Source organism: Oryctolagus cuniculus, chromosome 19 (assembly GCF_964237555.1).
Source record: "Oryctolagus cuniculus chromosome 19, mOryCun1.1, whole genome shotgun sequence".
Lineage (NCBI taxonomy): Eukaryota > Metazoa > Chordata > Mammalia > Lagomorpha > Leporidae > Oryctolagus > Oryctolagus cuniculus.
In genome coordinates this window covers 27,128,471-27,155,391 of record NC_091450.1, presented here as the reverse complement: position 1 = coordinate 27,155,391, position 26,921 = coordinate 27,128,471, and the positions used below count along the sequence as shown (strand labels likewise).

The 26,921-nt window shown below is 46.0% G+C and overlaps 1 protein-coding gene across 2 annotated transcripts; it reads left to right on the top strand.

The window, feature by feature from the left end:
* The first annotated feature begins 321 nt into the window (after positions 1 to 321).
* Positions 322 to 25,912, top strand: HAPSTR1 (HUWE1 associated protein modifying stress responses). Of its 2 annotated transcripts, none has more exons than XM_051847403.2 (4): positions 322 to 947; positions 1,633 to 1,713; positions 10,509 to 10,784; positions 22,831 to 25,220. In XM_051847403.2, exons 1-4 carry the CDS (start codon positions 722 to 724, stop codon positions 23,073 to 23,075), a joined length of 828 nt encoding a protein of 275 aa, XP_051703363.1. In that variant the 5' UTR covers positions 322 to 721; the 3' UTR covers positions 23,076 to 25,220. The 2 variants fall into 2 exon arrangements, with proteins under 2 accessions (XP_051703363.1, XP_069921120.1); XM_070065019.1 differs by lacking the exon at positions 22,831 to 25,220 and adding an exon at positions 25,703 to 25,912 and having other exon boundaries at positions 582 to 947.
* Positions 25,913 to 26,921: the final 1,009 nt, after the last annotated feature.

Here is a 26,921-nt window from a genome sequence, read left to right as displayed (position 1 = left end):
GGCTCGGACGCTTCCACTGTCAGCTCCTCCCCCCTCCTCCTTCCTCTTCATCTTTCCTGACATTCACGCCGTTCTCCCCGCCCCATTGGTTACGTCAGGCAGAGAGGCCGGCGAGCCAATCATCGCGCTGTGTTCAGGGGCCGGCACGCGGAACCGGTCGGGCCGGACCAATGGGAGCCCTCGGAGCGGGCGCGCCCCAACCGGGCCGCGGAGCTGGGGCCGAGGGGGCGGTGCTTCTCCTGTCAGCCTGTGGGCGGGGGAGGGCGGGGGCCTAGAGCCGCAGAGGCGTCGACGGCGGAGGCGACGACGACGCGGCTCAGTTCTCCGAGTGGGCTCGGCGGCGCTGGCCCGTCTGCGCGGAGGGCTTGCGGGTCGACGGCGGCGGCCCTGCGCAGGCCGCGGCGCCATGGGGGGGCGGTAGTCGCCGTGCGGCGGGCGAGGCGAGGCGGCGGCGGCGGCGGCGGTCATCCGGGCCGCGGCGACCTTCAGCGGGGCCGGGGGGCGGGCGGGCCCGGGGCGGGGGGTCGTCCCGGGCTGCGCGGGGCCGCGGGGCGGGGCTCGCCGCCCGGCGGGGCGCAGGAGGCCCGGGCCGCCGCGAGGAGCCGCAGCCGGCCGCCGGGCCCCGCCGCCAGGCCGCTCGACGACGACGCTGCTGCCGCGGGGGCCCCGCCTGACGAGGACGCGGCGGCGGCGGCGGCGAGGCCGCGGGAGGCCGCGGAGGATGGAGGAGCGGAAGGAGGAGGGCGAGGCCGAGATCCAGGAGCACGGGCCGGAGCACTGGTTCTCCAAGTGGGAGCGGCAGTGCCTGGCCGAGGCCGAGCAGGACGAGCAGCTGTCGCCCGAGCTGCAGGAGGAGGCGGCGGCCGCCGCGCAGCCCGAGCACAAGCAGCAGAAGCTGTGGCACCTCTTCCAGAACTCGGCCACCGCCGTGGCCCAGCTCTACAAAGGTGAGGCCGCCGCCGCCATCTTGGCGCCGCCCGGCCCGGCCCCGGCCCCGGCCTGCTCGGGCCTGCGCGGCCACCCCGGGGGGCGGCGGCCTCGGGGCGCTGGGGGTGGGGGGCCCGGTTGCTGGCGTCGTCGGGGCGGGCCCCGCCGCCCCCTCCCCGGAAAACGGCGGCGAGGGCGGGGATGCCCCCCGGGGGGCGGGGGACGCCGGCGCGGGGGTGCAGTCGGACTCGGGGGTCCGCGCAGGGGGTCGGGGGCTCCCCCGCTGCCCCGGCCCGGCCGGCCGGCCTGCCGCCCGCCACGGCTGGGGAGGGGCGAGCAGGGGCCCCCCCAAGTCACAAAATGGCGAAGGGAGCCCGCGGGGCCGGCCCTATTGTGCCCCGGAGCCGGCCTCGGGGCGGGGTCTGCGAAGGGGGCGCCTCCCCGCGTCCGGCCCCGGCCCGGGCTGCGCCGCCTCCCGCCGCGGCTCCCTCCCTCCCGCCCCGCCGCGACCCCCCGTTGCTAGCGTCTTCCCACTCAGTTTGGGAGCCCGAAACCCTTGAACAAAATGGCGAAACCTAATATGGCCGTTCGGGAGTGATTGACGCCCAAATAACATTCTGTCTCTGTCTGTCTGTGTGTGTTCGTGTTTCTCCCTGTTTCCCTTTTTTTTTTTCTTTTTTGTTTTGCATTTATTTTTGTTCTCAGACCGAGTGTGTCAGCAGCCAGGACTTTCTCTCTGGGTCCCCTTCCAAAACGCAGCCACCGCGGTGACCAACCTCTACAAAGGTAAAGATAACCTTGCTGCTTTGTCGGCCGCGGGGACGGGCGACCCGGGGCAGGTGCAGGCCCTGCGAGCTGAGTGTGCCTTCCGCCCACCTCAGACGCCACGCACCGTGACGAGCGCAGTGGAGGTCCGGCCGGCGACCCCGAGGTGGCTTGGACACCCCGACACTCCCACCCCCACGCCCCGGGGACTTAAGGCACTGCTGCGGACACTTGTGGTTGTCTGGGCGGACAGGGGCACCCGGTGAGCCCTGCAGGGCCCGGGGCGGCCCCCTCACCCTCACCCACCGTTCACCAACGCCAAAGTCTTAGGCAGGCCCGGGTTGAGAACCCCGAGCTACGAGGTGGGACTGCGTCTCGTTGGAAAAGGCATCGAGGGAGCGAAAGAAGCTTTTTTTTTTCTTTCTTAAAATTTGTGGCACCAACCAGGTGGGACAGACCTCAAGGGAGAGGTGGTTGAGTTCGGCAGCTTAGGGGCTTTGAAGTTTTGCTAATTGGGATCATCTGCGCTTATTAGCACTGTTTTTCAGCCGTTTTAGCAAATGCTTTTCTTCAGAACGACCTTGTGTGTACTGTTAACAGGGAATCTGTGACTAGGGTGTTACGTGGGTGGGCTTGTGTCTTGCGGCGCCTCTCTGGAGCTCCTTTGGCCTGTCTGGCCACGGGAAGGTCTGTAAGCAAGCATCGCAACCTGTTGTGCTCTGCTGCAAGCCCCGGGTTGAGATTTTACGCCTTTCCGATTTTGGGGATTTGGAAACTTGGGTTTGCTATTTGATGAGGTTTCTATAGAAATAGGATTCGAGTTTAACTGCAAACCTATAAAAATAGTAAATGTTTTCCAGTTCTGTGAGCTTCTGGTAAGAGGAAATTGTGAATTTGGAAAACGTCAGACTCGTTGAAGAAGGCCATGGCAGCATCTGTAGGACAAATAACCGCCTTGTCCTGAGAGGTCCTGAGTGAACTTCTGGGGCTTTTTTTGGTGGGGGGCAGTAACATGAGAACTGTTTTAACTGAATCTGGTGAACAGGAATGTTAATTTTAGGGCATGAGGACCCAGCATTCTAGCCTTGCTGAGCAAAGGGAATATAATTAAATGGCGCTGGTGGTCAGCTTTGATTTTATGTAGCTGAGTATCTTACATCTTGATTCCTGAGTCCTTGAGGGTGTTGGGAATTCTTTGGAGCGGCTCTGGATTTAGAGTTAGTGCTTAAGCTCAAATTTTTAAAAACCTTAGGTTCCTTGGAGTACAATTTACACAGAGTAAAATCACCTTCTTGGGATGTACAGTTTGATAAGTGACAGGTAGAATCTCTTCCCTCCACCAACCCAGCCCTTGGCAGCTACTGATCTAGTTGTACAGTGGACAGTTTTTCTTTCTCTGTGGCGCCTCATAAAGCAAGCTGTCCTGGTACCAGGGGGTAGTCTTTTTTGTCTGGTTCTTTTACTTAGCATAGTATTTTTTGAGATCTATTGAATTTGCATTGCAGTTACTAATTTTTTTATTGTGGAGTATTCTGTCATTTTGTTTTGTTGCAGTTAACTTTTGTTTGAGGGGGAAAACAATCCATTTTCAGTGTTTTCAAGTGTCCAGGCTCTTAGCCTGAGCTTGTATACCAGTACGACCATCCTGACTTGTGTACCCAGAATGTGTCCCTTTGGAATTAGGCTGCTTCTCTGGTACTGACTCTTAATAGGTATTAGAAGATGGGCTCAGAGTGAGCTCTGAAATAATCCTGAATTTGATCTTATTTGGAAATCCTTGGGATTTTGTAGTTTTCTTTGGTTAGGGGATTTGAGTAGCATTTATTTTGAATAAACATCAAGTGGTGTTAAGACTATGTAGATGCCAAGTTGTCAGTGTGAACTAGTTACAGTTTGTATCCTGTGTCAGTGGAATGAAACATCCTGTTCTAGCTGATGGAAATGCTAAGTTGTGTTTGGTGAAATCTGGTGGTCTGGCAACATTGTATCCTTGCCCACAGGAGCCTGGTGATGCCCTGGAGATCCCCACACTTCCTTTTTCCCAGGGTGGGGGGCTTCAGAGCACAGGCATTCTGCTTTAGGATTCATTGGTTACCTTAAATAGAGCCAGTAAAATTAGCAAGATAGTGTCACAAGTGCTGTTAGCTTTAAATAGTGGTACATTTAAATTTTCAATATAATTTACAGAGGGGAAGATTTTTGGAGGATCCTTGAAGTGAGCCGTATGCCTGTTTTTGGTGTAGAAAAGCACTGTGTGGAGGGCTAAAATGGGTCATTTTGCAGACTGGGGAGGGTTCGGCACTCGTGCCAGCTTGATAACTGCTAAAATGAGCACACAAGAAGCTCAGTTGAGGTAAAAACCCAGGAGAGGGTCCCTTTCAGGGACCAGTGGGCTTTTGAAAAGTGGAGCCTTCAGTTGGTTCGATTTGAATGTGGAGGGATTTGGAAGGGAATGTAAGTGGGGTCTTGGTGCATACAGAACAAGGAAGTGGGGTGCACCGTCGTAGGGTCAGACTTGGGATTCCTTTTTTTAGAAAGGGAAAGAAAAATTCCGATTCCTGGTTCTTGATTTGATAAGGTCAAAGAGGATGGTGTTGCTTTTATATTCAGCTGTGTCCCTGGCTTGTTAACGATTTTTCATATCTGTAAAGAAGTGGAAAGTTAACCAGCCTGGGTTGATGCTTACCTGGGAAATGCTTGATGAAGTCTGCTTGCTTCTGAAACCCACCTCCCGTTTCTCTGGGCGACTGGTTCCGCTCTCTGCTCCTAGTTCTTCAGCAGGAAAGTCCTGCTTGAGGCTGCTTGCTTGGAGGAAAGGCAGGCAGTAGAGGTAGTCCTGTGGCCTGCCCGGGAAGGGCGCTGGTGCCCAGCCCCTCAGCAGCAGGGGAGCGCCCATGCTTCCCCACAGCTGTTCTTTCTCAGCTCTTACTGCTTTCACTTGGCATTGTGAAAATGCAGTTGAAGCATTCATTGCTGGGAGCTCTGCTGGTGTTGAGCTTTTCTCTTGATAATGCTTCAGTTAAAGCCACTTCTGGTTGTCTTGGATAGCATTTACCCTGCAGTGTCTCCTCCAGCAGTGCCTTAAGGTAAGGGGGGTGGAGTTAGGTGAGTGGGAGAGGCAGCTCTTCAGTCTGCTGGGATATGCCTCAGATGACCACAGCTGCTGAAGCCAGGAGCCTGGATCTCCATGCGGGCCTCCCACGGGAGTGGCAGGAGCCTAGGTACTTGGGCATTCTGCCACTTGATTTCCCAGGCGTGTTAGCAGGGAGCCAGATTGGAAGTGGAGTAACTAGAACTCAAGAATGTGTGCTTTGCAGGCCGTAGCTTACACTGTGCCACGCAGTACCCACCCCTGCCAGGTTGTCTAGCGCTCAGACTTGGCTCTGTTGCTTCCTAGCTGTATTGTTGGGGACTGCATCATTGCACTTGTTTGTTTACTTAACTGTAAAGGGTTACCCTAATATGTACCCACAAATTATAGCATAAGGTTAGTTTGTGCCTGGTGTATAGTGCACGCCAGTGTTGATTGTGTTGGTCAAGTTTGAAATATTAAAATGTTTCTCACTGGGCAGTGCTTAAAATGAAGGGAAGTAAGTCTAGTTTCAGAGTGTCCATTTTATGCTTCTATGTAAGCTGAAGGTGAACTGAACATAGTGAAAGTGTGTGGGCTGAGTGATGGGTGATGGTCCATAGACAGTGGTCAGAAGAAGCATGCTGTATCTGGAGAGAAAGGCAGGGAGTTTTTGACGGCTGCAAAAATTACTGAGCTTTGAGACTTTGTTCAAAATATGCATTAAATTAGATTTGTTCAAAGTATGCATTACAATTAGCAACTGTAGCCTTACATTTTATTCTTCACCTTTAATTAGAAGCAGTAGTCTCAGTCACTTACTGTGGCCAGTTGTAGAATCTTCTTTCTTGATTTTTATAGAAGAGCATCACTTAGTAGAACTTTCTGTGAAGGATTTTGGCTGGAGACAGAGCTGGCCTGGCTGCTTTGGTGGTGTGAATGCGAGTGGACTCCTGTCCAACTCTGGGTGCTGCAGGTAGGGTTGTCTTATTTCAGGGGCTCAGGCTCCCTGCCCAGGAGTTCTCTTTCTGTGTGTGTGCTGCATTTTGTTCTTAGGGTGATTTCTGTTGGCAGAATGGCTGTAGGCCTCATTGTAGGGCCACTCACTGAATCTTAGAAGAACCTGAAATGATTTGTACAGTTGTGGCCAAAATAGGGTCACTTGCTTCCTGAGCACCTGTGCCACAGCCAGGTACGGTGTGCAGACCCACTCCCTGGGCAGACATGGCCACAGGGCCCTCGGAGCACGGGGTCTGCTACCCCTTTGGGAAGGGACGGTGGGATTAAAGGACAGGCTGCCACAACAGTGGCTGCTGTGATTCTCCCCGGCTTTTCCTTTTCTTTCCTCCCCTCCCCTCCCTCCCTCCCTCCCTCATGGTTCTTAAGCATTTGCTTTGTGTGCTGGGTGAAGAACAAATAGATATATAAGGATTGGGAAGATAGCACTTATTTTTGGACGCTAATTGCCTAGGAAATACATAGGAACTATTTTCTCAAAACAATTGGAAAACTATTTTATTTTGGCTGTGAGTCAATCCTGATGAAATATTAATTTTCTCCTTTGGCAGACTGATAATAAAAATTTAAGATGAAATATTTTGTAATTAGTGGTGGTCTTTAGACGTTTTGATCTAGCAGTGTGCTGTTACATTTCGTATACTCTCTAAAGAGGGTAAGAGACATCTGCTTTTCTGCCAAGGAAGAAATGGGTTGTGACTTAGCTGACTTTGGATAAGAAAGATCCTTTGAGCCTCAGTTTGTTGTTTATGAAATTGGGATACTTGCTCTGGCTAAGTCACAAAGTTTTGTGAGTATCAAAGAACTATAAATAGTGCAATCTAATATTGTGTGTATCGTGGTTTGGAGAGTCCTGCATTTAAGTCTTTACATTAGAACTGGTATGATTATTGTCCCTCCTGCCCCTTGGTGGTGAGAGAACTAGACTTTGGCGCTGCGCTGATCCAAAGCCAGGAGCCAAGTGGCTCCTTCTGGGTGCAGGGCCCAAGCACTTGGGCCATCCTCCACTGCACTCCTGGGCCATAGCAGAGAGCTGGACTGGAAGAGCAGCAGCTGGGACAGAATCTGGCGCCCCAACTGGGACTAGAACCCGGTGTGCCTGCGCCGCAGGCGGATGATTAGCCTAGTGAGCCACGGTGCCGGCCAAGAACTAGACTTCTAAACTCTGTTGAATTCAATTTCACATGCTTACCTAAAAACATGAAACATGGGACATCTCTAACTGTTGCATGAATAAAACCTTTCAAAATTTTAAAATTTTTTCCATGAAAATTATTTGAAAGAACAACAATAATTATTTGAAATATAGAAGAGAGAGGTGGGGGAGGAGATGAGATACTTTCCATTCACTGCTTTTCTTCCTGAATGCCTTCAGCAGCCAGGGCTGGGCCAGGCTGAAGCCAAGTGTTTAGACTTCCATCTGGTCTCCCACATGGGTGCAGGGACCCAAGCACTGAAGCCTTCTTCCATTGCTTTCCCAGGTACCCTAGCAGGGAGCTGGATCAGAAGTGGAACAGCTGGGACTTGAGCAGGTCCCCATGCCTGTTATGTCACAATGCTTGCCCCAAACCCTTCAGTATAACATGAGACTTAGTTATTTAGGAAAGTAACTGAGATTGGATTAATTGAGGTGCTAAAGTACTTGTAATTGAAATTAGAAGCTTTCAGAATATGCTGTTACACCTAGGTACTGAAAAGGATGTTGTTCTTAAAGACCCTGCATTTTGTATCTGCCTTTCTCTTCCTGTACCTTGTAGTCTGTCAGTCATTGTTTGCAAAATAACTGATTTTTAGTTTGCTGTTGGCTCTGATGTTGAGACTTGTGAGAAATTTTGAAGTGGAATGATTGGCTTAAGAGGCTCACAACTTTTAGGTCTAACTTCCATCTGAAGCAGTCCACTAATGAATACCGAGTTCTTTAATGTTCAGATTGTGCTAACAGCATCAGCTTTTTGCAGTCGGATTGTTGGAACATCTTGTCTTCAAACAGAGCAAAACTTGGCCATGCTCAGCGTTCCCAGGATTTTAGCCCTTTCGTTTGGTTTTTAAACCACCCTCTTCCCATTGGCTTTTGGATTTTGTATCTAGTTAGCTTTTCTTTTTTGCTGTCTGGTTTGCCAGGTGTGTATTTTACCTTCCTGTTTGACCTTTCTTGATCCAAGCCTGCTTCAGACTTGTTTTTTGAACTTTTTTTCCTTTTATTTTCCCAGCTGTGGACCCACATCCATTTGATTCTTTTTTTTTTTTTAATTAGAGTTAGAGAAAAAGGTCTGCCTTCCGTTGGTTTACCTCCCAAATGGTCGCTACAGCCAGCGCGCTGCACCAATCCGAAGCCAGGAGCCTCTTTCTGGTCTCCCATGCAGGTGCAGGGCCCAAGCACTTGGGCCATCCTCCACTGCCTTCCCAGGCCACAGCAGAGAGCTGGACTGGAAGAGGAGCAACCAGGTCTAGAACCTGGTGCCCATATGGGATGCCGGCGCCGTAGGCGGAGGATTAACCAAGTGAGCCGCGGCGCCAGCCCCATTTGGTTCTTGAAAAGTGGAATTTCCTCATTCTGTTTGGAAGCAAAACGTTTGTATCCAATTGTGAGCTCCATTTAAGGACAATTAGATTGCTTCTGGGTTCACACATTATGTTTATCTGCTTTTTCCGTGGTCCCATGGGGTAGGCTTACTTGGAGCCAGCAGTTCTTTAAGTCACTTGAGGTCTAGACAACACCGCTTATCACGTCTTGGTTCTATCCATCCTCTGAGATAGGCTATATTCAAGTCCTTTCCCCCCAGGAGTTGGGAAAGCACTGAGCATCGATATCCTATTAAATGTTAGTTACTTTTAAAATGAAGTTTGTGCTTGCTTGCTTTGTGGTGAAATGAAAAATGAAAAGAGCGATTTACATTGTGACTTGACCATTGTTCTAATGGTGAGACCCTGTAGAAATGAGTTCATTCCTGAGCTGCTTTGTATATCTTTAAAAAAAGAATACTCTTTCTCAAACTTATTTTAATGATTTATTTGAAAGCCACAGAGAGAGGGACAGATTCTTATCCACTGGTTCACTCAACAGATGGTCACAACAGCCAGGGCTGGGCCAGGCTGAAAGTAGAAGCTTCTTCCAGGTCTCCCACCTGGGTAGCAGGGACCCAGGTACTTGGGCCATCTTCTGCTGGTTTTCCCAGGCCATTAGCAGGGAGCTGGATCGAAAGTGGAGCAGCCAGGACACGAACTGGTGCCCATACGTGATGCCAGCATTGCAGGCGACGGCTTCACCTGTTACGCCAAAGTGCTACCCCCTGCTTCTCAAACTTCTGATGGGGTTTACTTGAGAAGATGTGTGAGCCCTTACAAGTTCTCAGGTGGGATTTGGAATTCTAGTTCTGGGCCTTTTTACTTTCAAGTGTTTTATTTAAGAGAAAAGGCTCCACAGTGGATGACTTCTGCATTCTTCTGTTAATCTTGAGCGGTATGGACTGCTCATCTGCTGAGAGATGGCCTTGTTGGAAAGTTCACTGTGTGTTGCTGCCCGTTGCTGTCTTCTGGAGCATGGACATGGGTTTGGCTCATGGTTCTCCGGCATCTGGGTGACTTGTCTTCTGGGGCACAGCTCTTTATTCATTGCCTGATGATTACTCCTCTTTCAGAATACTTATGTGACAGACAAGGAATTAAAACAGAACCAGGAGATGTATTTTTGTGTTACATAAGGGTTGTTTTTAAAGATGTAGGGATAAAGACATACTGGTGATTTTCTGTTAGCATGCAGCTTGACTTGAAAATAAGTTGTAGTGACTTTTCAGCTACATAAAACCGCTAAAGGACAGGGATCACTTTACTAGAAACTCAGGTTCAAGATACACAGGAAGTACAGTCTGGAAATTTTGAGGCAAGGTATGGTGGGACTGTGTATGAGTTCCAAAAAACTTTTGAGACCTGGAAACAGAATAAAAATATACCCAGGAAGATGGATGGAAAAGCACTTTGTTGAAACTCTACTTAGTTTTGGTGTCGTTGTCTATCAGAATGGGCTTTGCTTGGCTATTTGTGAAACATTTACTGCTGCCTTTGGTGTGTTCCTAATTCTTGGTGTGCTGAACCTGTCGGTAGGATTGTATCTCCAAAATGACTTCATAAAAGCAGGGGAGCGATGTCTGAGGCTCATGCATCCTTTAGTCATCTGTTGATGCTCTGAGAATTCATGAGATGATATCACTCTTCTGAAGAGAACAGTGTGGCTGTGGAGCAAAGTCCAGCTTTTCCATATGTTCTATGACTCTGGTAGTTACTCATTGCCCTCTCAAGACCTCAGTCTCCCTATTGGCGATAGGGGGACAATGGAAACTATCTCAGGAAGACCTAACCTCTTGGGTGAAGCTAGTAAAATGCCAGTAAACATTTGATAGTTTAGCTGTTTAGTGCTATTAAACTAAATTAGGTGAAATATAGCAGGTTATTGCTCTATTTCTAATTTTTGTTTTTGAAAGAACAAGAAAAGCTCTAGGACTTTGTCATGTGTAAACTGCATTTAGACCATTAAATGATCCTGTATACCATTTCTAAGATGAGCAAAATGCATTTCATTCAGCTCAATACTGCAGACTGAGAGGCCTCACAGGTTTACACATCATGATAATTCATCTTGGTTAACTTGTAAGACGGTTATCTTTGAAGAGAATCCAGTGTGGCTGTAATGATCATCATGTATCTTTTATCTTTTTTTTTTTCCTTCTAACAGAAAGCGTGGATACCCATCAGCGAAGTTTTGATATTGGAATTCAGATTGGCTATCAGCGACGCAATAAGGATGTGTTGGCTTGGGTTAAAAAACGCAGAAGAACTATTCGTAGAGAAGATTTGATCAGCTTCCTGTGTGGAAAGGTTCCTCCACCACGAAACTCTAGAGCTCCCCCAAGACTGACTGTAGTGTCCCCTAACCGAGCTACTTCAACGGAAACTAGCTCATCTGTAGAGACTGATTTGCAACCCTTCCGGGAAGCCATAGCTCTGCATGGTAAAGCCGTTTAAACATATTTCTTTGGAAAAATGGTTAAGAGTGTGCCTGTGGACCCATTTTCATGTTTAGGTTTAGGTCCAGATTTATTGTCTGTCTTTTGTCCATTCTAGTAAACACTTCCTCTAGAAATGTTTCAGTAGAATGTAAGGCAAGAATTCAATGGGGGCAGTTTCTGACTGTCAGCAGGCCATCCTAAAATGCTGTTAGAGAGTTAGAGTGAGCTTATTGGTGTGACGATAACAGAATCTTTCTCAACACTGGTTAGAAGTTTTTGCTTTATCCTTCTATATTGTATATATTCCTCTGAGTCACAGGAAGTTCCTTTGTCTTAAAAACTGTAATTGCTTGGAGAGCCTGATGCATGACAGGCAAGTAAGACATAATTCTCAGGTTAGTTCTCTTGGGAATAGGTACTGCCTTTGACACCCTAGTCTAGCCAGTAGGTTGTAGATGTGTTTATGACCCAAGGGGAAAGAGGTCAGATGGAAGAATTACTAACTTTGGTTTAGCCTGCTGTCCCTTAGGTCTGTCCTATTTTGATAGGACCATCAAGAGGTGCAGCTCGTGGACAGGCTCAACACCATCTCCCCAGGCCAGACCTGTCACCAGAAGACATTTTTGCCTGAGGAGTTTGAGTATCACTGGAGAAGTCTGGGGAGGGTGGTGAGCAATGAGTCTGTTGGTTGTTGCTCTCCAGTTCAGACTTCCAAGCAGAACTGGGAGATCGGCCTTCTGTGTACAAGATTTAATGTAGAAAAATGTACCCAATAAAATAGGTATCAACATGAGAACTTCAGTCATGCAGATAACTAAGGTATAAGTAGTGAGTGAGATGATGGGACCTGTTAGATTTCTGGACTGGAGTGCAGATCATCCAAAACAAAGCCTGGTAGTCAAAGTATTGGAATATGTGTAAAGAACTTCTGTATCATTGAAATTAATGCCCATGGAAATTCTTTTTCTCTTGGGAAAACCTTGATTCTCTCCTAAGTCCCCCATCAAAGCATGGAGTTGGGAAAAGGGTTTTGCTTTGCTTTTAATTTTTTGATTGAGAGTTTATGACAAGAACAAGAAAGTTTATTGGAAGAAAGTCCGTGTTTTGGGGATGCAGTTCATAAGACTGCATGCTATTTCTAATGTAGTTAAATTGGCGAACTTTAGGAACTCAGTGGCAGTGAATTTGATCAATTCCTGTTAAATTAGTTTCACATCTTTTCCCCTGAACAAGTTTGGAAAAGTAGAGATATAAGTAGTTTGTCAGATCAGTTTTAGTGCATGGTTTTGTTAGATGCAGTGGTCTGTCCTTGATTTTTATCATCAAGTGAATTTATGGCTCATTCCATACTCTTACTAAAGTATCTTTCTGTATTATACTGCTGTATTTGAGAAGAGTATACAAGCATAGAGGCCAGGCTTATTAGGGAATCTTGATGCCACAGTGTATTACAGGGCAGCCAGCCCCGTCCTTACATGAGAAATGACTGTCCTTTAACTCCCATTACATGTTCTTGAGTTGAATCTGTCAACCCATGACTTATTATTTTCTTGACCATTGGGGGTTTTAGTCATTATACAGTTGTAGGAAGCTACTGTTTATAATTTTGACTTTTAAATTATGAGCATTTAAAAAGGAAAACTTTGTATAGAAAAAAATTATATTTCCCTTCAGGACACTCATAATGTAGCACTAACCCAGTGTGGTATTCTGATCAGGGTTCATACCTCTAATTCATGCAGTTTAAACGGGATGATGGTAAAGTAATAGAGGATCCCATGGAGAATCTACAGAAACAAGTAATACTGAGTTTTGTGCTCTGGTGGTTTGTAAGAACGTTAGGGTATTGAGAAATGGTAGTTCGGTTAAAATATTTAAAGAAAATAATTTGAATGATTTGTAGTAATAGGGCACTGTAAACTAAAAAGTTATATAGATTAGTGACTAACTTTAACTAAGTCTCCTTATGATCTGATTTGTTGAATAGTCTGCAAATCGAAGTGAAAACATTTAAGGCAGTCTTTTAAAACTGTTACTTAGAAACATCTTAATTAGGGTACATATTGTGGCAGAATTCAGTTTTGAGTATAATTTGAATAGCCAAATCTATGAAGTGTGAGTTCAGATTGAGGTTTTTTTGGAGTTGCCCATTGGTAAGAAAGTTCTAAATTCTGGCATTTAGGGGACGTGAGAGAATCGGTATGCTGAGGCAGACTTGAGCATACATGGGTGCTTAAAGTTCACGGAAAAACAGAATTAAAAGAAGTTTATTTTGGTATAAAAAATTAAAAATCCATGCATGTATTCATGATATGTGTGTCCCATGAATTTGTGAAGTATGCTCATATAATCAAATACCACATTCCTTATGTCCTGCCTCCTTATGAGGAAGTTTTCCTCCACATTTTTTCTTAATCCTGAAAACCCATCTTACTAGTACACCCCATCCCCCTAAAAACACACACACACTCATAGATGTGTAAAATAAACCATTTATTTGGAGAAAAAAATGTCAGACTTGATCATTTCATGCACTGAGGGTGGTTGCCTCCTTGGACTTGTGGCCCAGGTTAGCGAGAGAGACGAAGAATTGATGATGATAGACTGGTTCGCAAGGCCGAGGCTAATCCAGTGCTTATTTTGACACTTGTCTGCACCCTGCTGTGTATTTCTGTGCCTGCTCTGGGACCTGCTTATCTGGATGTTAGACTCAGAAATAAAAGAAGCACACAGGCTTGTGCTAAATCGATTTCTGTCCTTTTTAAAATTCTTAACATGAGAATATTATGGGAAACTTAGCTAAACTGATACCTGGGAGGTTTTTGTGCTGTTTCAGATGGACGAGACATCATCTGTGGTTCTCTGCTAGTCTTTTCGATTATTCCTCCTCACGTCGTCCTTTTTCTTTTAGAGCTGCTCCTCGTCTCCTCTTCCGCTGTAACTTCAACTCCTGTATGCTTTCCTTAGGTTTCTCACTGTCCTAAGTTCCACTCCCCAGGATTCCAGAACCAGCTGCTGCCTGCTGCAGGCCCTTCAGGGGCGATCTCACTCATACTTCACTGAGGGATCTTCTCTCCCTTCCACCTTCTCCTCTGACTGCCAGGCGTGTCGCAAGGTGCTCCGTAGGCGTTTGTCTGACACGCAGTTTTCAGCTGGGCTCATCATCCTTTTGCTCCAGCTACATAAATGCATTGGTCTTCCCCTCAGTTGGCCTGGTAGATTCTGGATTTGAATCGCACTTTAATGTTTCCTGAATGTGGTATATCAGATATTCTTGCAGCAGAAAGGGACATTTCATTTCATTTTTTTTTTTAAAGATTTATTTATTTGAAAGGCAGAGACTTACAGAGAAGCAGAGACAGAGAAGTCTTCCATGGCTGCTTCACTCCACAAATGGCCGTAATGGCTGGAGCTGGGCTGATCCTAAGCCAGGAGCTTCTCCCAGGGCTCCCAAGCTGGTGCAGGGGCCCAAGAATTTGGGCCATCTTCTGCTTTCCCAGGCCATAGCAGAGAGCTGGATCGGAAGTGGAGCAGCTGGGACTCGAATGGGCGCCCATATGGGATGCTGGCACTGCAGACGGCAGCTTTACCTGCTATGCCACAGCACTGGCCCCCAGAAAGGGCCATTTCAGTGAGCTTGGCCGTGGCTTTGGCCTTCTGAAGGAGGTGTCTGGGCTCAGGGTAACCTCCTCTCTGCTTGTGGTTCCCAGTCCTGAGCTGACCCAGTCAGTTGCCAGTCCTTCTTTGATGAGACCACTGGAATGATCTTTTTGATTCTGTCACTTCGCTGGTTGGTTTCCCTATAGCATTCACTGTGAAGTCTGTTCTCCACAGCCTGCCCTGCTCTCTGTGCCACTGTCCCACTTGGTTTGTTTCCATGGGTCTCCCTTCCAGTTGACCAGGGCTACATGAGAACGGAGGACTCGTCTTTTTTTCTTTTGGCTTTAACAAAACCTGGCCCATGAATCTAGTATAGATGTGTTTGTTCTGTGTTTACCATGTAGTTAGCATCTCTGAAAATGTAGGTTAGCATCTCTGAAAATGAACAAATGCAACGCATAATGGGCATGGAGAACCTAACCTTGTCGATTACAATCCCCAAATTACTACATTCAGGGTAAAGTATCACCTGTGTACCTAGTGGTCCTCGGTGCATCTCAGAACAACTGAAGTGTGGGTGGGGCTGAGAGTGTGATGTATTATTAGGGTTACTTTTTTACTGTTTACTTTGTATCAGCATTATGCCAAGGAAAGTTCTGTTAAATCCTCATACCTGCTCAGTTGTAACACTTTTTATTGATGAAGGAAGATGTGTTTGGCTCAGGTGGAATATTTTAGTAAGCATAGAGTAGATAATCCACATTTGTTTTTACTCCGAAATGCATCCTCTTAGCCACTGTGTTTCTGTGTTTGTAGGTACAGGGTTTCTCTCCTCCTCCTGCTTTGTAGGGCTTGGGGGATGGGGTGGGAAAGGTCTCAAGGCTTTCCTCTGAAGACATCAGAGAATGCATAAACACTGTGTATCTTTCTAGGGTTCTCTCCCTGCCCCGGGTGGATCTGGATAAGTAGGCTTGAAGGTGATAGTTTGTGACTTGCTGTCTCCTTGTTTGTGCAGAGAATGGTGCTTGGGCTTTGTGTACAGGCTGTCAGCCGGTCAGCTCTCGGTCCTGAGTGCCCTCTTAGCCTGTGTACAGTACTAGAACTAGAACCTGTGCCCAGGATCCCAAACCTTGTTTTTGCCTCTCCTTTTAGTTACAGACATCACTCTAGGGGGAGAGCTAATTTAGAACAATTTCTAAAAAATTATTTGAATATTACTTGCTAAGATCCAGAGCTTGTTTCCTATTCACAGAGTTACCTGGCTGGTGAGAGATTTGCATCGGGTTGCCCAAGCCCAAGCAATGTCTGGACAACTGTAAATAGAAATCTGTCTCCTCATTCTGAGTTAGGACTGTTGTGTGAATTAGGAAAATAGGGTCTGGATTGAGGCCAGGACCTGAGTTCTGGGAGGTGGAGCCGGAGGGCAGGTCAGACCTGAAACTTTGATGGCTTTTTACTCTAAGCTCCCTTTCTTTCTGTCTGTCTGTCTGTCTGCCTGTCTTATTTATTTATTTACTTGAAAGAGTTACACAGAGAGGTCTTCCATCTGCTGGTTCACTCCCCAGTTGGTCGCCACGGCTGGAGCTGTGCCAGTCCGAAGCCAGGAGCTTCCTCTGGGTCTCCCATGCAGGTGCAGGGGCCCAAGGACTAGGGCCATCTTCTGCTTTCCCAGGCCACAGCAGAGAGCGGGATTGGAAGTGTAGCACCTGGAACTCAAACTGGCGCCTGTATGGGATGCCAGCACTGAAGGCAGCAGCTTTACCTGTTACGTCACAGCGCTGGCCCCATAAGCTTCCTTTCACATAGATCATCTCCTAAGTGGTCTTTGTAGGATGCTGACCCCAATGCACACTGTCCTGTGTTTAGTTCTTGTCCCGTGTTTCAGTGCTTGTTTTAGTTCTTGACTGCAGTACTTGGAGTTATCCCTGCTAAGCCTGCCTGGTGGTCTCTTTAAAAGTATGCACCTTTTTCTGACTCAGTTCTCTCACATACAGCATCTGGTGTCACAGTAGGCATTGGTGGGAACTGTTGCTCTTACTGGTATTTGACCTTAAGATGCCATCTTCCCAACTTCATGGTTCGTTCTTGTTTAAAGCAGGTTAGGCCAGTAGGCCTTCTGCGTTCTCTGCTGTTTGTGCTGAGAAGGGCTTAGTCTAACTCAGTCTAGCATTTAGTAGGATACTGGAGACTTTCTGAAAGGAATGGAACTGAAACTGAGGGAAAGATTTTTTTTTTTTTTTTTTGGTGAGTTAAATGACAGCAGCTCCTTCGCATTGAAGACTGAGCCTTTTTTGGCTCAAACCCTTTCTCTGAATTTGGTATTACAAATTCCGCTTTCTGCAGCTAAATCCTTCTGCAGAAAGTGGGGTCATTTTAAAATAAAATGTGTGTCATCTATCATTCTGTCGTCCACCAGCTACTGACCAGAATGGGCGTTAGGAGCCCTGTTAGAGGCCGGGGTAGGGCAGAGGATTAAAAGATGCCTAAGTTGGCTGCTCAGGGAGCTTTTGGCCTGGTAGAGTATTAGCCACTTTGAAGGATGTAAACCTCTAGGGCATCAGACGGAGAGACGTTGGGAATTCATAGGCTCCATTTCTGAAAGCACCCCCAACTGTGCACTTTTTTTTCTTTTTTTCCCTAACAAGGTTTCTGGGCTACAGGGGAGTTCTTAGGCACTGAGTCATGAAGTTGATTGACAGGGAGAGACAGAGGTCTTCCATTGGCTGGTTCGTTCCCCAGTTGGCCAGGCCTAAGCCAAGAGCCAGGAGCTTCTTCTGGGTCTCCCACGCCAGTGGCAGGGGCTCAAACTCTTGGGCCATCTTCCACTGCTTTTCCCAGGCCATAAGCAGAGAGCTGATCAGAAGTGGAGCAGCTGGGATATGAACAGGAGCCCATATGGGATGCTGGCGTTGGCTTTCTTTACCTGCTACATCACACTGCCGACCCTGGATAGGAATTTCTACGTAGGAAAAAAAAAAAAGTAAAGCAAATTCCTAATTTGTCACGCTCGAAGTTTGAAATAGCCAACATCTTTTCCCTAGGGTTTATGGAATACTGTGATGAAAGGTAACCAGAACCAGTTGGGTTTTCTATATAATGTGAGCACAGGTTTTTGGAGCTCTTTTTGTCTTTGTTCAAAATATTCTTTGGCCTGTTTGTGCCAGAGTGATACAGAATGGAAGTTACCAAATTTTGTCAGAACATCTTTCCTGATAAAATTCTCTAGTAGTTGATGCTGAGTACATATGCAGAGACTGATTCCTGTTTGGTCTCACTTTGCATCCCTTTCCTGGCTCTCTTGCATCCTTTCATTGACACAGCCAAACATGTAGGAAAATGCCTGGACCGCTAACGCTGAGGTGGAGATGAGGGATTTGTGACCTGATGGTATAGTGCAAAAGAAATGCCCTACAAAGGACTCGTGGGGGATTTGTGTCACCCACTTAGAGAATCCCTTGTCTGCTCTGAGCACACTTACACTCCCAGCAGTGCAGGGAAACACAGTAGATGCCTAATCAATGCCTGTGGAATGTTACAACCTGCATCTTCCTGAAATAACAGGATATTTGTTGATAGCTACTTGACAGTCAAATGTGTCTTAAGAAACCTAACTTGGAAAAGAAGATGTAAGAGATTAATGCACCAACACAGTCTCTCTAGTTGCTTAAAATTTGTTACTGTATTTCAAAAACTCTTCATTAAATTTCTTGTGAAGGCTGGAATTACGCCTTTTGTTCAAAATAGCCTCTGAGGATAAGAACAATTAAGGCAATAGAGATAGCATTGGAGTTGGCATTTTCTGTGTATTAACATTAGATATTAGCTACTGAAGTTTGTGGAGGTAGGACTTAAAAGCTGCTAATATACCACAATACAAAATTGTCTTGGACCTGCAATAACATTTTGTTGGAATTTTTTTTGTTGTGAAAAAGGCCATGTGGCTATGCCTCAGAGCCAGTTTCCTGGACTCATTCAGTACTCTGTTGATAGTTAAGAAGCATTTTAATATCTGAGTTTAATTTTCTGATTTTACAAATATTCATTTCTTGGAAAATTTGAATATTTCCAAAAAATAAAAAAATTCAGTATCTTGTTATCCTGCTACATGGAGTTAAATGCAGTTCAATGTTTGGTGCATTTCTTCACAGTCTTTTTTTCAATGTATAAATATTAAACTTATTTTACAGTTGAGAGCATACTGCATATATGGTACTGTATTTTGCTTTTTTTTTCTTTTTTTCTTTCAACGTCGGAGCATTTTTCCCATGGCATTAAAAACTGTCTTTGAAAAATGGAAAGCATTTTGGGCTGTCAGCATTTAACTGAAAATGTTTTCTTGGTGTGACATGTGTATCTTTGTAATTGGTTTGATTTAGTGTGCTTTACTTCAATAAAAATTCAGTATTACAATTTACAGATTGGGGTGGGGAGTGGTATCTCCTTCAACTTCCCAAGGTCTTCCTAGTGGAATTTCTTTTTAAGTGACCCAGCTCCCCTGGTACATCTAAAACACTACATGGACACTGCAAATGCTGCTTGCCTGGCACTTCACAACCCGGCTTTGTACAGGGGTGCTGCACACCCGTTCATAGTAGTGCAAGGAGGCCAGGGGCCTGGGGCTCCTGCCAGGGTACTGCCCACTTGGCTGGAGTTGAGGGGATTTCAGATCCCTGCTTTCCGTGGAACGTGCGCTGCTGGAGCCTGTGCTGATGGATCGACAGTGCTTCTCCCTCCAGGGCTGCCCCTTTCTCCCAGGGCTTGTCAGGGTTTGGGAAGCAGGTAGCGCAGTCAGCGTTGCTGGGTCTGAGGCAGCGAGATGGGCCGCGTCGGCGTCTGCTCTTTCTCTGCCTGTGTGTGATCTAACTATACTGGGAAACGGATTACGTGTAATTAATTCTGCAAACAGCATTTTTCTATCACCTTAAGCATGAACTCAGTATAATGATAGCTCTGTGCTACTTATTTTAATAATTTACCATGTAACTTGAATTCCAATAACCTGGACTGTAAATTTGTGTTAGCTCCAGCGGGAGCCTTCAGAGTTAATTAAATCATCCTACTCCTCTCCCCCACTCCCTGCTCCTGCACTAATCATTTAAAATTGATACAGAAACTTTGAAATTGATTTTACTTGTATTAAGCAGTTGAGACTTCTCTGTCTAATCATGCTACTTGTTCTGCTTTTGTCAATTGATATTCCTGTAGCCCTTTGGAAAAAGTGTATTTTTAGTAGAAATTAAGTTGTATGCCCTCAGGACATACAACTTAGTTTTTTCAGCTGTGAAGCATGTTCGGATTTTCTGTACTTGTATAGGTTTGATTGTTCATGTGGCTTAGCTAAGGTTTCCTAAAGCATCTTCTAGTAGCTGTTACTGGTTTATAAAATAAAATTTGGGATGTGTAAAAATACATATTTTTTTGGTTGTTACTTTTTTTTTCTTTTTTGGACTTGTGAAGTCTTTGGGGACAAGGAAGTAGATGAACCCAGAACAGATGTTCACCAGTTGAGACTAGGTGAAGGCAGTGTTGCACATTGTGGTTTTACTTGGGCTGTCAGCAACCCACGTCCTACACCCTGTGGAAAGAGATAGCTTTCCAGAAAGTACTAGAGAGTTTTGAGGTTGACCAAATCGATGCTTAATGTTTCTTTCTTAGGGAAGCAGTAAGCATTTGCTTGAGGGGCCTAATCCACTTCTGATGACTGTGTTGTGAGTCTTCAGTGTTCGCCATTGCCCTGGGACCCTCTGCAGTAACAGGAAAGGCACGGGCTGGGGTGTATTGGAATTTTTGTATGTGTGTGTGTGGTTTCTAGTGACAAAGGGGATCCTGAATTTAGTAACTGAAGTGCCTAGTTTATTGCCGAATGTCCCAGATTTGCAGTATAATTAACGACTTCAGAACCTTTCGCTTTATGAAGCAAGTGTGAACAGATTGTCAGTTAAGTGTGTGGGTACCTTTGGTCAGTTAAGTGTGTGGGCACCTTTGGGTAGTATGTTGTGAGCTGGGAGGTTAGGAACAGAGACACGATGGCCCTAAAGGAGTTTATAGTTTTGAGGTAGACTTGAAAAACCAAGCATTTGGAGACAGTTGAGTGTTAAGTTTGATGGCAATGATGTAAGTGAAGAGAGCTGCCTGTGTGTGTTTCCTGGCCTTGGAAGTGAGTAAACATTAACAGCTGAACCTGGAATTTCAATCATGAGGGGTAGGACTCGTAGCATTATTTTTCAAAAATCAGTGAATCCGATGAATGATGTGGCCCGGGCACCGCGTTAAGTTGGTTCACTAGAGGTAAGACTTTGTACAGGAAGAGAGGGTTGATGGCACTAAATGAAAACAGCCCGAGATGTTTCTTTTGCCTTTTTTTTTTTTAACTTTTTAAAAGAAAACCGTATGTGGGTTGGGGAAGAGGCAGTACAGTTTCTGAAGGTGCTAAGTTCATGATGCCCACTGAGCAGTTAGGAACCTGGGTGTGTCCTTGAGAGAAATGTTTGCCTCTGTGGGAGCGATTAGGGAAGCACTGATGCTGAGGGGGGGAGGATGTCACCCTGGGTGCACCCAGCCTGTTGGGCAAAATAAGAGCCCACACAGGTGGCTGAGGAAGGAGCAGAGAGGAGGAAGAGCCAGCAAGAGGCTGAAGTAGGAAAGGTGGGAGAAAGAGGAAGGCGCCCCGGGGAGGTGCTGGAGGAAGTGACGGCTGGTGGAGGAACTGCGTCCAGGGGTGGTGGTGCGGCTACAGATCTGGCAGGGAACGAGAGTGACTTGAGAGGTGAGGCCTGAGGTGCAGGCCAACGCTAGGCCCTGGAGCCATTTCTTTGCAAAAATACTTGAGGCTTTAAGAGGCGGCAGAATAACTGTAATAGGAACACAGGTTTTCCTTGAGTGAGTCCCAGCTCTTAGTTACAGCCTGTTGACCCTGGGAGGATTACTTAGCCTTTTCAACTTGTTTTTTTCATCTGCAGCACGGAAGTGCTGTAGATGTCATAGCATTTGGAGGGATTAAGCTTTAAAAAGGACCTAAATAGTACCCGATATAGGAAGTCCTCTGACATTTGAGCTTTTTGTTTTTAATTATTATTTAAAATTTTTTTTTTTAAAGATACTAACCTTGTAGTCTTCAGTGCTGAAGACCCTCGTAGGTTTCCTCTGAGCATCAGTGGGAGGACAGTGAGTAGTGAGATACTGCTCACTCACTGCTACCGGGAGAGCAGCGAGGGGAAGCTTCCTGTGTAGGGTGCCCGGAGCAGCTCAGGAGGAGGTTCGGGCTGGCGAACACCGTCAGACGCTGGGAGGTCGGTGCTTAAGGCCTGGGGTTTGAGCACGTTGTCTACAGACTACTTGCGGAGCAGGAGCAGTATTAGGGGGAATTCAGCCGATTTCATGTGGTAGGAGGCACTTAGCTTTCAAATTTAAACATATATCTAGGCTCTAAAATTAGAGTGAGCCCCCACTGAATCATACTGTGAGCCTATTTTAAAACGTAGAGATAGGACTCCTGTTCTTGAAAACATTGATTTTTACCAGATGATAATTGAAATCTTGTTAGCAACGATCTCTAGCTGAGGCTAGAATAGTGTAGGGGGAGTTAAGGCGGAAAATCCATTGCGAGTGATAGAAGACTTTCAAAGTTGATGGTTTGTGCTTCCTGGCCCGATCGTGCCTTTCAGGGGTTTATCCTGAACATTCAGGAGTAGAATTTAAGGCTGATTTCCTAAAGGTGTTCAAGAGTCCAACTGTGAGTGCTGGGTGGATGTAATAACTCTTGAACATTGAAAGTGAAGCAGTGAGATGATTGGCACTGTCCTTGCCTTCCCTCCTCTGAGAGAGAATAGTGATTTAGGCTGCAGCAAGGGATGTGTGCCCAGCAAGTCCACTTGGCTGCTCACGTAACCCTGTCTGTCCAGAGCAGACCCACTTTGTGCCCTAATGTGCTGGTGTAATTGTTGAACAGTGGCCCCTATTCAGGTTTGACAGTGGGATTGGGCGATAAGTTACATGGTTATCTTATATAGAGGGGAGGTCTCAAGGAGCCCACTCAGGCCTGGAGATGTCGCTCTCTGTTGAGCACCACACGCAGATATGGCACGTGGGAGTGGTGACCCTGGGTCACTAGAATGCCCAGTTTAGAGCAAGCACCCTCTGTCCTCATCCTTGAACTGTCTACAAGTAGGTGTGTGTTAGTAGAGGAGGAGGGAGAGCTTCATGGTGTACTGGACACCCAGCACGGTGCCTGACACATAGTAAGCCTTCAGCAACTGGTAGTATCACCAAGAAGACCTGTCAAAGCTGGAGGATTCGTTTTCCCCAAATAAAACGGTAACTGCTCACTGGTGACCCCTTACGAAGCAAATAGACATCTTCTGACACTGTGACAACATGGAAAATAAAGTGGGTTGCTTTCAAAAGGGTCGACTAACCGAGCAACTCTAAAACCTTTTTTCTTCTTCCTAGGTCTTAGTGGTGCAATGGCTAGTATAAGCGTGCGTTCGAGTACCCCAGGCTCTCCTACACATGTAAGCAGTGGATCGAATGCTAGTCGAAGGAGAAATGGACTCCATGATGTCGATTTGAACACTTTCATATCAGAAGAAATGGCACTCCACTTGGACAATGGTGGAACTAGAAAGCGTACCTCAGCCCAGTGTGGCGATGTCATTACAGACTCACCAACCCATAAACGCAACAGAATGATCTAAACTGCAGACATTTTCACACCCACCATGCTGCTTGAAAGCCACTTGATCCTCAACATATACGATTATTGCAAAGGAAACATGAGGCCATCTTCCCTTGTTCACTGTTTAAGACAAGTGAATTCTGTAGTGGTTGCCATAAAAGGAAGTTGTAGGTATTTCCAGTAGATGCCTCTTGTAACCATGGCTTTCTTCAAACTGTAATCCTAGCAGAGGACATCAGATGTCGTGTAGTTGTTAGCAAGATCATCATAGGCAAACATATATCCGTTCCAAGGCTAAAAGTGACCTTAACTGTATTTATTCTCAAAGGGAAAGGAAATATCAGATGTTTATTTGGTTATAGATGCTTTTTTTTTTTTTCCTTTTGGTCCATTTCCTGCTGTGTTGAGTATTTTGCTTCAACAGTATTGCCAGGTACCTAAAATTATCTAAAAACATGATTTGGCTTCCTCGTCAAATCGATAGGCTTCCATTCTTGCAGCAGCACTGTACCATGCACCTGATTCTGTGTAACAGTGTGCAACTTTAATTAGTGGACTGTGCCAGTTTTCAGTTTTCAAAACAGTCTCAATTCTGGTGATTGTGTGATGTAAAGAGGTGCTATGATGGTCATGCAACTAATACTTAATACACAGAACTTTATTGGATTCACTTTGTGTGTGTTAGTGCTCTAAAGGTAGCAATATTACTGAACTGCCCCCAGATTCACCCTGTAGGCTTAAAATACTCAGTTTTATGACAAGTACTACTTCCTATGCAGGGTATTTTCCTTATGGTAAATGTAAACATGTAGACTGCATTCAAGGTGACCTTGAGAGAGCTCATGAGCTTGGAGAGTGGGCTCTCTCTTTTGGTGCAGTGTTAGAGGGAGATGGATTGGGGGGAGGGGGGATTCTAGTCTTTCGTACCCTGTTTGCCATTTTTCATGGACGCCCTATTGAGTGCAGTTTCCATCGTCACAGATGGAAGATACTCAAGGTCTGTCTTATCTCCTAATGTGATTGCAACTTACAGAGCAAAACCCAACTCGCCCCATCTTCCAACACCTCTCCTAAGAAGTGCAGTTTGGAATCATTCTGGAAAAGATCAAATCGCATGGAGGTTGTCTAGATGTTAGGTGAACCTAAATAGAAGTTCTGAATAGATTCCTCTTTTGAGTAAATATAAGACCTCTTGTAGCTACAATGTTTTAGAGCATGTTTCATCTTCATTTTTAATACCTTGAACTGAATGATAGTGTTTTTTAGATGAAGAACTGATGTCAGCCTGCCAGGTACTGTAATTTACTCTATCATATTATATTATATATCAAGTAGGACAGTGAAAAATGTTTCCTTGCAAACTTGTAGTCCAGGATCAGTTACTTCCTATTTTTATCCTTAAATGACCATTGCAAATCAGTGTAAGGGTTTTTCCGGTAATTACTCACAGCACTTTGTTAAAGTTTGCAATTTCTTCAGCTATTTAATAATACCTTTCTGTGAAGAAACTTTGCTAAGTTAACCATAATATTCATTGACTGGGTGAGACGTGAATGGAATATTAGATATGTGTGAATTGAAGTTCTGTAACCATTATAGATAGAGCCCTTATTTAAAGAAGTGAATTCCATACTGAAACTAGGAATGAAAGTGAGGTATTTCTAAATTTTTGCAATGTGGATAATTTTTTTTTTGGTTTGAACATAATAGCAGGAAGAATTAAAGCAATCCTTCCTTTGACCTGAGACGGACGCGCCTGTGCGGTACTCTGAAGGCTCCCTTTGGAATACACCAAGAAGTGTGCTGGCGTTGTCTGTTCATCTGTCCTTGGGATTCCGGTTCTGGGGCTGGGGCTTCGCTGTGACGCTTTGCTCAGAAGCAGCCAGAACGCTTGCTCCTGCAGGATTTTGAGATTGAGGAATACATATTTAATCTCCCCTTTATGCCTTCGTTCTAGTTCCTCTTTCCAGGTTGAGTTACTAATTTTTTGGTTGTTTTGTTTAAGTTGGTGCTCTGAAGCTTAATCTCAGTACCCTTTACTCTCAATTGTCAAATTTTGATAAAACATGTGCCATTTTCTTTGGTAAGAGAAAGCAGGTCTTAATGTCTGCCAGAACACAATTTATATGCCTTATTGGCCCCATTAAACTTTTTAAAAACTTTAGCATTTGTTACTTGTTTTCCATTGCATCTAATCTCAAGTGCTACTTCCCGCTTAAAGGAACCCCCTCCCGCATAGCTCTCTGGTGTGGACACACCAGGCAGAAAGGGAATTGATTTCTCTTAGGAAGACTTAGTTCTGACAGCTAGAGTTCTTGAAGCGTTTCTTTATACCAGTTTAGATACAGAGTGAATCACTTAAGATAGCATACTTGTGTGGTACTTTTTAAAAAATAGCATTGACGTTTTCAGTCTCAAACAGTGCAGGCTGAATTCTAAAACTCAGCAGTTTAACATGGGGGGAGGGGGGCAACAGAACCTCTTCTTTGTCGTAAACTGGAGTCTGATTCTTTGATTCACCACAGCTCATTAGTTTTGCTCCTGTTGCCTCACGTGGCGTGAGCTGGCTGAGTCATCCTTACACAGCGGCGTTCTGAGCATGGCGGAAGTATTAAAAACTTAATGATAATGTTTCATATTTTATAGAGCAAAGTTGCTGGAGAGCATTTGGCTGAATCCAGAGACCTGCAGTCCAGTTCTTCAATGTGGTTTACCCAACTGGAGTAGTGATACACAACTTAAATCATGAAGTGAATAAATCATTAAAAACAAACAAACAAAAAAAATGATGGGGCTTGTCTGCTATTTTGCTCATCACATCTGAAATAAAACGAAGTTTAGGCTTTTAAAAACGAATTAGTCTTGTAAATTTTTTCCCAAGGGTGGTTGAACTGATTAAACTTGGGTCTGAGTGGCCTGGAGGTTTCCATCCAGTAGAAAGCAAGGCTGGCCTCCTCTCCAGCAAGAGGGGCTGGCCCACCTGGAGGCTCGTCAGTGCCGGGGAGCTGCGATTTTGAAAAGGGGCCTTGAGCTGGGGATGTGGTCAGCACGGTTACTTTGAGAAAGTGGTTGTGACCAGAGTCATTACATTGTTGGTATGAGAGGTAGGGTGGTAACTGTTAGCAGATTATTTGGATTTCATTTTGTGAGGTTTGTCACAACCTGGCGTTGTATCCATCAGACCAAGTGGTGAGGTGTCTCCTTGGGAATCTCCATTGAGGTGGTCTGGACTCTTGGAATGAAGAAAACAAGATCCGTGGATTTAGTTAAAGCAGGTTGCTCTGGTTACGTGTTTATAGTACGTGGCCTCCTTGGAAACTGTCAAACTTTGATAGTTTAGATGCCCTTATCCCGTGTGTGTTTGAAAGAGCGAGCACAGAGGACCCTGCTGATGTGCTCCTCAGATGCCTGCAACGGCGGGGACTGGGCCAGGCTGAAGCCAGGAGCCAGCCACTCCTGGGTCAGCCACTCCTGAGTCTTCCGTGTGGTGGAGGGTCCTTGACGCCTGCCTCCCAGGAAGCAGTCCAGATTTGATCCCGGGCACTTCAGTGTGGAATGTGGCATCCCAGATGACCCACAGCAGTTGCCCTGAGGTGTGTGGTGTTTTAACGGGGACAGTATTGGAGAGACAAGCAGGCCCGACACCGAGGCTGACTGGCACACTGGATGTGGTGTTTTTGGCATGGCGAGATCAGTGTTTCACCTTCTGGAATTGAGCTGCACTGTAGTTCAGAAGCGCAAACTGACAGGAGCAGGTTTTCGGGTTCCACCCAGGTTTTATGGCTCTTGGCGAGAACAGGAAGCTTCATGATGCCGTTCCAAGTTTCTGATGTTTAGTCTCTTATTGGTATTGATTTTGTGCTCT